Source organism: Ranitomeya imitator, chromosome 1 (assembly GCF_032444005.1).
Source record: "Ranitomeya imitator isolate aRanImi1 chromosome 1, aRanImi1.pri, whole genome shotgun sequence".
Lineage (NCBI taxonomy): Eukaryota > Metazoa > Chordata > Amphibia > Anura > Dendrobatidae > Ranitomeya > Ranitomeya imitator.
The window spans coordinates 724,265,297-724,279,947 of record NC_091282.1 but is presented as its reverse complement, the minus strand read 5'-3'; the positions used below and the strand labels follow the sequence as shown (position 1 = coordinate 724,279,947).

At 45.5% G+C, this 14,651-nt stretch overlaps 1 protein-coding gene across 2 annotated transcripts in view; it reads left to right on the top strand.

Moving 5' to 3' along the window:
- The window catches only part of MGA (MAX dimerization protein MGA), a 168,879-nt gene that overhangs the window by 112,582 nt on the left and 41,646 nt on the right, over positions 1-14,651 (top strand). For both annotated transcript variants that reach the window (XM_069732533.1, XM_069732532.1), the window contains 5 exons: positions 3,724-3,940; positions 5,327-5,956; positions 6,168-6,452; positions 8,252-9,168; positions 13,921-14,024. In XM_069732533.1, coding sequence (XP_069588634.1) covers positions 3,724-3,940; positions 5,327-5,956; positions 6,168-6,452; positions 8,252-9,168; positions 13,921-14,024 — 2,153 coding nt within the window. The remainder of the gene's footprint in view (positions 1-3,723; positions 3,941-5,326; positions 5,957-6,167; positions 6,453-8,251; positions 9,169-13,920; positions 14,025-14,651) is intronic.

Below are 14,651 nucleotides of genomic sequence, written 5' to 3'. Positions count from 1 at the left end.
TAACATTTCCTGCTTATTCTGTTCCCTATCCTCGGGACTGCTTTAGGACATCCCATGGTTACCGGTGTCCACCTATGAAGAGATAAGGTAAGAGGGATTTTTGTTATTCCCTGTAAAATATCTTTCTTGGAGCTTTCATTGAGGGGACACAGAACCCTCTCTAGTTCTGTGCTTGTGTTAGTGTTACGTGCTTTCTGTTGGGCTTGTACATAGTTGTGTAAGGCTATGTGTACACATTGCGGATTAGGCTTAGGAATTTTTGGTGCGGATTCTGCATCTCTTGGCAGAAAGATTTTTTTTTTTTTTTAGTCTAGAAAAAAGACGACTGAGGGGCGATCTAATAACCATGTATAAGTATATAAGGGGACAATACAAATATCTCGCTGAGGATCTGTTTATACCAAGGAAGGTGACGGGCACAAGGGGGCATTCTTTGCGTCTGGAGGAGAGAAGGTTTTTCCACCAACATAGAAGAGGATTCTTTACTGTTAGGGCAGTGAGAATCTGGAATTGCTTGCCTGAGGAGGTGGTGATGGCGAACTCAGTCGAGGGGTTCAAGAGAGGCCTGGATGTCTTCCTGGAGCAGAACAATATTGTATCATACAATTATTAGGTTCTGTAGAAGGACGTAGATCTGGGTATTTATTATGATGGAATATAGGCTGAACTGGATGGACAAATGTCTTTTTTCGGCCTTACTAACTATGTTACTATGTTACTATGTTAAAGCGCAGGTACGGATTTGACTCATTTTTTTGTGTGGATTTGCTCCGGATTTTGTGCGGATTTACTGCGTTTCTTACCCCTGCGGATTTCTATAATGGAATGGGTACAAAAACGCTGCAGATCCGTAAAAAAGAAGTGACATGCTACTTCTTTTAATCCGCAGCGTTTCCGCACGGAATTTTCCGCACCATTAGCACAGCCTGTTTTTTTTTTTTTTTTCATTGATTTACATTGTACTGTAAATCACTTGCGGATCTGCAGCATTTCTGCACCGCAAAAAACGCTACGGATCCGCAGGAAATCCGCAACGTGTGCACATACCCTTAATGTTGCTTCTCCTACTGCTTTACCACTAACTTGATGAGCTTTGTGCCAGTCGGTGGGTGTATACTGCTGAGGACGAGCTATTTTTCCTTTTTTTTTTTTTGCGTAGTGTCAGCCTCTTAGCGATAGCAGCATATACCCATGGTTGATTGGTCCCCCAATGAAGGCACCAAAAGAGAGATTTTACAGGGAGTACCAATAATCCCACTTCTCTCACTAACTGAACAGCTTGGTTGTTAGTAGGCAGGTGATGAGGAGGAGCAAATTTCAATTCTTAGGCCGTGGTCACACTAGTGTAGAATACGGACAAGTGCTATGTGAGAAGACATCGCATAGCACTCGAACCACTGCTAATCCATGGGGCAGCTCACATCACTGTATTTTTCCTCAGGCGTATTCGACGTGTAAAATCACAGCATGGTGTGGTTATACGCGTATATCATCCGAATCTCACCAGTGCAAGCCTATAGGTGCGAGAAAAACTTGGACACCACTTGGACCATTCGTCTAGCTTGTGACAAATACGCACACATTTTCCTCATTTCAGCAAATTGAGCCATTAAAATCAATGGGGAAAATCAGTGAGAAATGTAAAGCCATACGCATGTCATACATACAGATGCATAGGTGCGAGAAAATCTCATCATAGCATTGCAAACGCATTACACACGGATGACCATACGGAGAACACTTGTGCAACTCTCGGCAAGGAGACTCGGACTGATTTTTCATACGTTTAGTGTGACTCCGGCCTTGTCAGACTCCTAGTGGCAGCAGCGTACAACCATTTTCCTGTGTCTGCCAATCTAGGCTACGAGAAAAGGATTTTATGTCAAGTCTAAAAATCCTCTTTTAGTTGATACTTGCATTTCCCATTACATAACACAAAGGCAGCTTTTGTGTTGTACCATCCTTCTGTTATTCTTCCTGGTAATTTATAAGCCTTTCCCTAGTCCATAAGGAATCATAAAATCAAATTCACTAACATGCTGACCTTTCAAGCGGTAGAGATGAGCCACAGCTCAAGCTCTTGATACCCTGGCAATAGTGGGCCTCCACCATTTTCAGACTGCTAGTCAGCTGCATAGAAGAACCCACGTCTGTTTTTTCGCACAAGGTTAGAGGAGGCTGGCTTTTTATAAAGCTGGGAAATGTGCATCACCTGACCTTTCCTAATGATGATAATGAACAAGCCATAACCCTAACTGGCTAATTAAGGACTGAAACATAGGTCAAAGTTACCTGAGCACAAAAATCTACAAGGGTGCCCAAACATTTGCATCGGCCCATCTTCCTTTTTGTAATTTTTACAATGTAACAAGTGAATATATGTATCATATTAAACTTTAGGCCTTTTAAAGATCATTTAATCTTCAACTTGCTTAACTGTTCACAATAACAGTTACTTTGTCCAGGGGTGCTCAAACGTTTGCATGCCACTGTACACTTTCCCACCTGCTTGGTTCTCCACGATCGCCTACCCCTCTTCTTACATTGACAACTCTGGCTTCATCTAGTCGGAGAAGGGAGGAGATGAATGGAAGCCAAGCCAGGTGGGAATGAGTATATAGTATATAAATGATTGGCCCTGTCGTGAAGCTGCGTGCGCCTGGACTTTGTTTGAAAAGTCTTTCTGTGCTGACAGTCACTTTAGAGCGAACCTGTTACAAAAAAAACCCCATCAAGTATCGTTTTTCCGGACAGCAGATTATAGAGCAGAGGAAATTTGGCAGATCAGTAGCATATATTTGTTTGTTTTTAATATGTTCACCTTGCACAATAAAATCACAATCTCCAGCAATGTTACATGTTGGAATACATTTTATTTTTCTTTACTCGGTATTTAGGTAATACCATTGCGGGAACTCTCTAAAATGCTTTGTGAATGCGCTGATAACAATTTATATTTTTCTTGATAAAAGATTTTTCATGACAAAAAATTATTTTTAAAATGTATGTGCTTTTTTATATATTTTATACCACTATGCATTTTTTTCATTTCTTTTATACCATATTGGTCTAATTTGGTGACTTGAACATGCGATCCTTTGATCGCGTAACATTCCTGCCAGTATTGTGTGCCAGTCAGTATTGTACTAACAGGGCAACCTTTTAGGGCCTAATGGGCTCCCCCACCACGTTGCAAACCAGTGTGATGGTGGTTCCCCCGAGGGGTCAAATGTTATGGCCAGCTTCAATATTGGTCATTGCAGCAGAGTATCAGCTGTTTGTTACACTCGATATCCTCTGCTGATGGCACAATCTCCACTCCTAAGCCTTCACCATATGTGCACCTTACATGCAAAGACTCTTTGTATCGTAGACCTCCCATCTGCATCATCTGTACCGTACATTGCTGAGGGGGGTAAATATTAATCTCTAAACCATTCAGAACATGGACCCATTGTCTACTGAGATAGGGGAAAAACCTAATTGTAGCTACATTAGACTCCAGTGCTCTTGGAACTCAGTTTGGGGAGCCAGACCCCAGACCACTAATCCCATGTATTGCAAGTTAGCTTCTGCTCCCGCTAACAGCCCCAGGGTATGAAGAAGTGGTCATTATAGTCAGTCTTAGCTGGAAAAAGCCTGCACTGAATTTATTGCACAACTTGTGCAGCTTTAATGTTGTTATTTTTCTAATTGGTTTTTGCTTTGTTTGTCATGTCATAGGTAAACGGCAAGAATTATCCTCACGCAAAATTGCTTTTGGGACAAATGGGAGCACTTCATCCAGCTAACAGACTTGCAGCTTATTTAACACACAGATTGTCGCACTTTCACCTGTCTAAAGTAAATAAAGCCAAAATGGCTACTAATAATCCTTCCTCAGATTCCGTTACTGAAGAAAAGGCAAAAGACATCCTCGAGTCACAGCAAAACCAGACTGGTATGTGCAAATTGAAGCATTTCATTCTTTAGGTATATTAAGTGTTGTTTTTTTTTTTTTTACTATGTCACCTCAAGTTTAGAAAGAACATAGGAAAAACATATCTTCTACTAATTTAAAACTTCCCTGGTGGTGTAAGAAAGTGGGAGGTTCAATATCATTAGGTTTAAGGGTATAATATGGAGGTAATTGTTAGTATTTCCTTGCTTATGGCACATAATACACAGGCAGATTTACAACGTACACATTATCTCTGTAGCACACACATACACTGTATATCTGCGTGTCCACGCAACTCTGCGCGCGCCCATGCTTTTCTTCTGCGGCCTGCATGCTCCCACGCACCTCTGCGGCATCCTGTGCGCTCCCACGCACCTCTGCGGCATCCTTTGCGCTCCCACGCACCTCTGCGGCATCCTTCGCGCTCCCACGCACCTCTGCGGCGTCCTTCGCGCTCACGCACCTCTGTGGCGCCGTGCACGCTCCCACGCACCTCTGCGGCATCCTTCGCGCTCCCACGCACCTCTGCGGCGTCCTTCACGCTCACGCACCTCTGTGTCGCCGTGCACGCTCTCACGCACCTCTGCGGCGTCCTTCATGCTCCCACGCACCTCTGCGGCGTCCTGCTCGCTCCCACGCACCTCTGTGGCACCTCTGCAGCGTCCTTCGCTCTCTCACGCACCTCTGCGGTGTCCTTCACGCTCTCTCGCACCTCTGCGGCGTCCTTCACGCTCTCACGCACCTCTGCGCCGTCCTTCACGCTCCCACGCACCTCTGCGGCGTCCTGCATGCTCCCACGCACCTCTGTGGCGTCCTGCACGCTCCCACGCACCTCTGTGGCATCCTGTGCGCTCCCACGCACCTCTGTGGCGTCCTGTGCGCGCTCCCACGCACCACTGCGGCATCCTTCTCGCTCTCACGCACCTCTGCGGCATCCTGCACGCTCTCACGCACCTCTGCGGCATCCTGCGCGCTCCCACGCACCTCTGCGGCGTCCTGTGCGCCCACTCGGAACCAACGCCGCTCTGCTGGGACCAGCAGATATGATGTCCTTTCTATTCAGTCCATCAGGGGACTCATGGACAAAACATTATGGCCTCCGCTTGGGTGGATCATGGTCATTATTCACCCTGCAGCCAATCAATGGATTTTGCATTCTGGTGGCAAAGACCAGCAAAGACTACCATAACAGAGGGGCTTTTATTTCTGTATTTTACAGCGAACCCTATTATTTCCAAGAGAGCAGCGTGATTTCACATTATATCTAGTGATTTACTGTTGAAAAACTATCCAACTGATAATATAAGCTTATCTTAATTTCCTTCCATAGTAAAGATTTAATAAATGAGTTGGAAGATGTTGACATGCAGATGTTCTACTTTGCAGCTGCACAGTCCGAGCCTAGCAGCATACTTACTCAGTTTCTCACGGGTGAAGTTGGATCAGTCCAGAAAAGTCCTGGAGTCAACTCATCTGAATCCACCATTCTTGGGTCACCCAAACTGAGCACCCAGTCTACTCGGCTATTAGTCATCTCTTCTGCTGTGGCAGCAGCAAAGCAAGCCCCAGCTATCACTACTACTTCTTCTTCTATGAACCTGCCAGCTTTATCTACCACCTCACTTTCTTCTGATGGCTTAAACACCGTATCCCCTTCCAAAAAGAAAGCAACATCTTCGCTCCCCACCTTAATGCGTATAACAAAACTGGTAACAAAAAGCTCTTCTGTGTTCATTCCTGCAGGAATAGTAGCTGAAAATGACGTTCGTGCAATGAGCTTGACATCAGTTCCATCCACTAAAAGTAATATTTTGACACCGCCTTTACTGACTTCGGCTTTGGCTAAACCTTTAGAAATTACAAAGAAGACATCATCCATCCCCCTTTCCAATAAACCTGGTAGTAATAAAAAAATTGCTCCTTCAAGTTTTTTACTTGCACCCACTATACCACAACTTGGGCCAGTAGCTTCTCAAGTTGGAATAAACCTTGCATCTCCAATGAGTGTAAAACCAGGTGAGGTTTTCTTTGTTTTCTTTTGCTACTTTATTTAAAAAAAAATATATTTGTAATATAATTTTGAATTTAGGCTTTTCAGTTATTCAAAATTCCAAAATGCCTTAATTTCACATTCTACCAAAGTGCAGAAGACACCATATACAAATATTCTACATTTGATGCATGTTTAATCGATGGCTAACTTTTGGTTTTATCCCTGATATTACAGTCACTTCATCCTTGCCTCCTTCTGAAGCAAGCTCAGGACAGCCGAAACGTTTAGGCCCTCGACTTCTTCTAATTCCAGTAAACAGCGCTTCTACTCCTGCTCGCCCAGCACAGTGTGTTCAGTCACCTCCTGGACAGAAGATTGTATTACAGCCCATAAAGAGTCCTAACGGTGCCACTTTATTTAGGCACCCCAATGGCCAGATCATTCAGCTTGTGCCATTGCAAAAAGTTAATTCTGCCAACGTTCAGCAAAGCAGACAACAAGTGATCATACGTAATCTAGGTACTTGGAATCCTACATTATCCATTTAGTGGTTACTAATCAGTATGTTTTTAATTATATAATATAAACTTAGACTTATTTGCTTAAGAAAAGTTTTCTTATTTCAGTTACATTCTGCGGGTCTGTGGTCTTAAAGGGAATTTGTCACTAGGTTTTTCTACATATTAAGAATTTATGTATGGACTAGACTCAAGAGGGCCTGCCATGGGGTCAGACAAAACCCCAGACTTTCAAGTGTTCTTATTTAATCTGAGTAGTAAGAATATGCACGTTCAGTGTATAAAAGGGAGTGCCAGGAAGAAAAGGAACATACAATGAGTATAAAAAATTCTTCAGCACTCACGTCAGTGCGAAAAGTTCTGAAATGCCAGTATTCCCTCAGTCACTGTGCAGATAATAAAGGCTGCAACGTTCAAAAAATGTCTGCAGTAGAGAAATAAGATTTCTCTATTGCTTCATTGGGGGACACAGGAAACCATGGGTGTATGCTGCTGCCACTAGGAGCTTGATACTATGCACAAAAAAGTTAGCTCCTCCTCTGCAGTGTACACCCCACCTACTAGCACTAGGTTAATCAGTTAGTGAGAAAGCAGTAGGAGAAGTAACATGTTAGAGAGAAACAAAACAACCAAACTCAATTGGTAACAATATAACACAGTAAAAAGAGCTGATCAACATTGGAGGGTGCTGTGTCCCCCAATGAAGGCTCCGAGAAACAGATTTTGGGGGTCAACCACAGCCCAAGACTTTTGTTATTATTTAATCTGAGAGCAGCAACATGTAGGGGTAAAGACCCCGATTCCAGTGATATCACTTAATGGACTGCTTGGTGCATTTTTTATAGCATCTCTAATTTTGATGTAGCAGTGCTATAAATGCCGAGCTCTGTATAACCCCACCCAAACCCCTGATTGGCAGCTTCCTGTACACACTGTACATTTCCAGCATACTTTAAAATTAGTGGGTGAATCGGGGTTACACAGACTAGCTAGATTGTCTGGCATGTGAGACCTGCTCCTCTCCTGCTGGTAAAACGCTGATTGTATTGAAACCGCAACAAACTGCTGAGCATGTGACACATATCTGGAATCAGGCTCTCTGCCCCTACTTGATGCTCCTCAGATTAAATATGTAGAAAAAATACTTCAGCACACACAAAGAAATATAACCAAACATGCGAACAGGATTTTTGGGTTCTTACCGTAATATTTGTTTCATGGATCCTTCATTGGGGGTCACAGGAAACCACGGAGTATGGACATCACATGGATAGGTCTTGTATTGAAGCTCAGCCATGTTTCTCCACATTTACTCAAATGGGGTGGTCTGCAGTCCCTGTGCAGTAATGGGTATTGCATCTAGGGTCCAGTAACATTTAAAACTTAGAATATTTTATTAATAAAGAGGAGCAAGAAAATTTGAATGACCCAGGTCCAGGTCAAGTACTCAATGGCCGCTGGCCAGGAAACTGCAAACCGCTTCTGACCAATTGGAAGGTGGTTGATAGGACTCACGACCCGAGGCCACAAAATGCTGACATGGCTGCTCTCCCAGATTTCTGTGAATCAATTCGCTCATGTCTACTTATTAAGTGCCTATTTATTTAAACAATCCTTGAAGATAATCTGTCAGCAGGTTGTTACTGCGTAATCTGACAGCAGCATAATGTAGCAACAGAGACTGATTCCAGCGAGGTAACACTTACCAGGGTTATACTTGTAGCTTGTTGTTTAAAGACTGAATTTTTAATTGACCGGATGGTCTAAAATTATTTTTCCTCTTTATTCACCATTCCTCAGGTTCTGTTATGAGTGTCCGCCTTCCTCTTCTAACAAAACCTGAAGCTGCAGGCAATGCTTCCATTCCAGCAAGCACCATTTCCCCTGCCTCTACTCCAGCTAATGTGCCTGTTCTCTCTCCTTCCAAGACCAGCCCAAATAAATCTGAAGTGACAATCCTTCCGCAAAATCTGCCCGTGCTTTCTGAGCTTGGAACGATTGCAGTGACTTCATCCCCGTCTACAAGTAACACTGAGCCATCACTTCCTTTTCCACAAATTTTATCTTACATGGGTGGTGGACAAACAGTGATCGCATCTAATGTTGTGCCCCTCCAATCATTCGGTGCTCCTTTGGCAAACATCCCACCACCACCACCTCTATTGCAGAATTGCAGCCTTGTCGGTGCTGCTACAAAACCAACCATAACGCTGACGGGTAATGAGTCAGGCTCTGTGTGTGATCCAAATGATCAAGATATGAAACTTTCCAGTTCATCCTTAAGTCCTCAACCTTCTGGAGAAACAAGCGATAAGGAATTAGTCAACAAGTGTGAAGGGCAACCTGTGTCAGAAAATGTAAGTGGTGAGAATGAAGCTGAGTCGCAAAGGTCTCCGAAAAAAGAAATCAAATCTGTGATGCAAGCGGAAGACAAGCAATTCAACAATGGCACGCAGGTTAAAGAACAGTCCCACACCAGTGCCGATTCCATTGATGAGTTCCTTACCTCAGATGAAGAATTAATTCAAGAAGCTGAGAAGAAAGATAGCCAAGGTCCAGCTGATGAAGGCGATAATCAACAAAGCCCAGCAGGACAGAGTCAGGCAAGAGTGTCTTCTGATCAGAAGAACAGCGATCATCTCCAAAGGGATCCACATATCAAACAAGATATATTTGACAGCAGAGAAACTCTGCCCATCCTGCAAATTGAGGATGAAGTGAGTATTTTTTCCATATTATTTGTCAGTTGTTTACATTCCATTTAATTTCACCAGATATTTTACAATATCATTTTCATTATCTCTATTCTACCAACAACCTCTGGTCATATGGTGCTCGTCTATTTATTATACAATAGGAGTCCTAACACTAAACTTAAAAGAAGTTAAACTTTTTTTCTGTATTCTTGAATTTTTTGGAGGATTTTTATCCGTCTTTTTGAGGCTTTGCTTTTAAGTTTAGTGTTAGGACCCTTGACACGGGTTGCGAGCTTGCATAACTAGGCCAAACTATCAACAGTGCTTCATATCTTATGTACATATATATTTCTCCTTCGCCTCATTGGGGAACACAGGACCATTGGTGTTATGCTGCTGCCACTAGGAGGACACTAGTAAACGTAGAAATGTCGTCCGGCGGTGTTTTTTTTCACCGCTTTCGGCTCTCTCTCGTTTGCTTGTCGGCCGGGACTGAAAATTTAGTCCCCAGCTTCTGACCGGACTAGGCCGCGGTCTGTCTTTTAACTCCGCCCATGCAGCAAATTTAGTCCCTGGCTTTTCTCCTGGAACTCCGCCCACGCGGGCGGCTCTGCCCACTTTTCAAGCGCTTCTCGTTCTATACGAGATGCGCCACTGCTAATCCTGGCGGCCATCTTCCTTCAATCTCAAGCACGCACGTGTGAGATTACGGTCTCGGTTTGCCGCGGGGCGCCATCTGGACTGACACGGCAGTGCTGCCAGGAGGAGCATGGACAGAGGGACATCATCCTTGGGAGCACAGAACACAGGACCCTGGGTAAACTGCAAAGCTGAGCTTAACCCCTTCTCTGCAGTACATTTTCTCCTGAGTGCAGTGTTTTACCAGGAGGTCACAAGGGTACACTATGTAACAATGTAAAGCACCCAAGAAGGCTAACAAAACACTGCTTTTCGCCTCATGTACCACTTGCAATACTTTGTTGCCCCGGGGCCATAATACTCCATTCTGCACGGCCTGTGACCCTGTATGCGCCCAGGAGCCTTCTGCTACTGCCAACCTTAGTGGACTTGGTCCCCCTGAGTGGGCAACGTCTCTGGCACAGTGTATGGCTTCTCTGGCCAAGGCAATAGACTCTCTCTGGGTTCTCTCCTCAAGTCAGGGCTTCCATTTGCCTGGTGCAGAGAGCTCCTATGCTGTGTGGGAACCGTTGACCAGCAGGGGTCGTACTCTATGAAAAAACGCACAGGATTTTATGAAACAGACCCATAGCACGTCCCCCGGGAACTCTCGCGCTTCGGGGTCCGTGAGTTCCTCTTCCCTCTCCCCCTCTCCAGGGGTTCACAGGGAACAGGGCTCAGAATGAGTCTGATGTGTCCATAGATTCGGACTCACAGGAGTATCAGGAGACGGTAGATACCCTCATCGAAGCAGTCAACAAGACTCTGAGGGTGGACGAGGACTTTACAGCTATTCCAGATCACACGGTGTCTTACAAAAGAGCTAAACGTACTCATTGGGTGTTTGAACAATGTCAGTATACTCGGGGTGATTGACAGAGACTTTGGACAAACGTTTCACAGGGAAAAAGCCCATTGAGACAAGATATCCCTTTGCTCCTGATCTAAGGAAAGGTTGGATAGAGTCTCCTTCAGTGGATTCTCCCATATCTCCTCTCGCATCCAAAACCCTCCAATCCTTGTCTGATGGCTCCTCAATTAATAATCCCACTGACCGTCAGATTGAAAACCTTGCCCGGTCTGTCTTTGAAGCCTCTGGCTCTGCACTCTCCAACCTTCACCGCGACCTGGGTGGCTAAAGCTATGGTCGCTTGGGAGGAGGATCTGGCTAAAGCCATTCAGGACAGTAATATTCATCCTGAGTCAGTGAGTCTAGCTAACCAGAATTCTCGGGCCGGTGATTGTGGTGCACTCCTCGCTAGATGCGGCCAACAGCTCTGCTTTGGCAGGGCCGCGAACACCATCACCATCAGGAGAGCATTATGGCTCAGAGTGGCGGGCAGATTCCGCTTCAAAAAAGTCTTTAACCTTACCAGAGTGGTCGCTTATTTGGAGAAAAACTGGACCAACTTATCTCTGACGCTGCTGGAGGGAAAAGTAAATTCCTTCCTCAGCAAAAGCCAGCCGGCTCTTTCGGAGTCAACAGCAAGTTCAACTCCGGCCCTTTCGCGGCAATGTGAGCTGGTCCTCTACGACCGCCTCTTCCGGGTCGGGGCCTCTGTGTAGAGACGGGTTCCCAGGCCTCGTATAGACCCAATCATTCCTGGAAGAGCAGGCCAAAAAAGTCTAGATCCAAAGGATCCAGATCCCAAAGATTCTCTGCGCAATGACTTGTTGCGGTATCCGGTAGGCACCAGCAAGGTAGGCGGCCTTCTGCCCTTGTTCAATCAAGCATGGCTCTTGGTCGTTCACGACGAGTGGGTCAGGGACCTGGTGTCCTCCGGATACAAGATAGTTTTCTTCTCGCCCTCCGACATGGTTTTTCCTGTCTTTCCCTCCCAAAACAGAGGCACGGGCTGCGGCCTTTTACCGAGCCATAGACACGCTCCGCAAAGACGGAGTCATCATCCCGGTTCTGCAAAACGAAAGGTTCAAAGGGTTTTACTCAAACCTATTTGTGGTTCTGAAGAAAGACGGAACGGTGCGGCCCATACTGGACCTAAAACTGTTAAAGAAGTTCGTCAGAGTTCAACACTTCAGGATGGAATCCCTCCGTTCGATCATCACCTTGATGGAGAAGGGGGAGTTTCTTGCATCCATCAAGATCTGGGATGCTTATCATCTTTTCCTGATTTCCCCATTTTGTAATTTCTCCAGACTGGCCTGGTGTCAGGCATAGCGCTTAGTTCGCTCATGTACCAGATTTCACCGTCCTTTTCCAACTCAGGATAGCTACCAGATTACAGGTGAAGACCTTCAGTCAGGGGGTTTCCCACGTAGTGCCTCCCTGTAACATGCTGTTGGAGTCAAGGGACCTTAATTTGGTCTTGGGTACTCTACAGGAGGCTCCTGTCAAACCGCTGCAAAACATTTAGCTGACTTTTCTTTCTTATGAAGTAGCTTTCTGGTTGCGGTGACATCAATCAGACTGGTCTCGGAGTTGACAGCCCTGTCGTGCTGAGCTCCTTTTCTGGAGGGGCAAAGAAAGGGTCTAGTTGCTTCTAATGCTACAATAGCCAGTTGGATTCGCTTGGCGATTTAGGAGTCCTACCGTGTCAGAGGCAGGCCTATCCCAGTGAGGATTAAGGCACATTCCACTCGGTCAGTGGGCGCTTCTTGGGCCATTCAGCACCAGGCGTCGGCAGAACAGGTCTGCAAAGCTGTGACTTGGCCCAGCCTGCACACTTTTGTAAAGCACTACAATATTCATTCTCAGGCTTCTGCAGATGCGGCCCTTGGCAGACGGATTCTGCAATCGGCAGTAACACATCTGTAGAATACCGGTTCATGGGGATTCAGCTGTTGTTGTTTCTCACCCAGGGACTGCTTTAGGACGTCCCCTGTTCCTGTATCCCCCCAGTGAAGTGAAGGAGAAACAGGGACTTTTTGTATACTCACCGTAAAATCCTTTTCTCCGAGCCAATCACGGCACCCACTTTGTTAGCCTGATGGCTTGTTTTTGTTCTTTAGTTTGACATATTGTATTCTTGTTTGATAGCTATGAGCTCCTACTGCTTTGTCACTGAACTGGTTCAATTAGAGCCAGCAGGAGGGTGTATACTGCAGAGGAGGAGCTAATTTGTTCTACGTTTACTTAGTGTCCTCCTAGTGGCAGCAGCATAACACCCATGGTCCTGTGTCCCCCCAATGATTGGCTCGGAGAAAAGGATTTTACAGTGAGTACATAAAAATCCCTGTTTTTTGCATGTCGTTTTTCAGGGTGCAGCCAAGCTCATCATTTTTGGCCCTGTAAACTAGGGTGTCTGCTCTCATAGGGTGCACTTCTTTAGTGCTGGGCAGCATGCCTAATCTAGTAGTTTGTGCGTCACTAAGGCTACGTTCACATTAGCGTTACGCTAATGTGCGTCGCTGTTGCGTCGGCGACGCGCCCCTATGTTTAACATAGGGGACGCGTGCGTTTTTTTGTTTGCGTTTTTCGACATGTGCGTCGTTTTCGACGCTAGCGTCGGACGCACGAAAATGCAACAAGTTGCATTTTTCGTGCGTCCGATTTTCATCAAAAAACGACGCACGTGTCGCAAAACGCAGCGTTTTTGCGCGCGTTTTTGGTGCATCGCCGTTGCGTCGCCGACACACCGGCGCGCAACGCTAATGTGAACGTAGCCTTATAGGCTGTAAGCCAAGCACTGCGCATTACCTGTGCGTGAACCGTGCCCTATACAAGCTGCTTTTGTGCAATTTAATACCAAGCAGTCACTCCCTCCATGAATTAGTGGGTTGTGAACAGTTGTGTCATCAGTATTTTGTACCTGTGTTGCCGCCATCTTTACTACATAGGTTTGCTGCATCCTGAGAGTGCATTAGTTCTGAGACCTGGGCAGGTAAACTAAACATTGCTGCCTTTTTTGCTGTATTAATCCTTAGATTTTTGGAAGAGTTGTATTATTCTTTGAGGCTTTGCTTTTTAATTTAATCTTTCCTGACTGCCCCAATACACTTGAACGTTCGGCTTGGCTGTTTTTGTTAGCATTTATGACATTTATTACCATTAGTCATGGCAGCCATTTATAAAAGTGACATTAAATAGTGTATGATATCTTTAAGTTATTTTGATTCATTCTGTTTCTTTTCTAGAGTGACGTTGAGGGGTCTGTGGATATTGAATCAATGGAAGAGCTTTCTGAGAACATGAATTTCGCACGTCTGAAGGATTCTGCTTTCAATATTGATAAGAAAAAGTAAGAATCACTTTGGAATTGGAATTTTCTGCATAATAAACTAAACTATTTTAACATTCAATACCGTTTATACTCGAGTATAAGCCGAGATTTTCAGCCCACTTTCCTGGGCTGAAAGTCCCCCTCTCGGCTTATACTCGAGTCATACCCAGGGGTCGGCAGGTAAGGGGGAGCGGGGGCTGTCTAATTATACTCACCTACTCCTGGCGCGGTCCCTGCAGGTCCCTGGCTTCCTGGCGTCGGCAGCTTCCTTCTGTACTGAGCGGTCACATAGTACCGCTCATTACAGTAATGAATATGCGGCTCCACCTCCCATAGAGGTGGAGCTGCATATTCATTACTGTAATGAGCGGTAACGGTGACCGCTCACTACAGGAAGAAGCTGCAGCACCGGGGAACCAGGGACTGCACAGCACCAGGAGCAGGTAAAAGTATAACGGGGAGGGGAGCGCTGCGCTATATTCACCTGCTCCTCGTTCCGGCGCCGCTCCGTCTTTAGCAGTGACGCTCAGGTCAGAGGGTGCGGTGACGTGGTTAGTGCGCGCCCTCAGCCTGAACGTCAGTGCTGAAGGTGGAGCGGTGCCGGAACGAGGAGCACGTGAATATTGAAAGTGCCGGGGGCCTGAG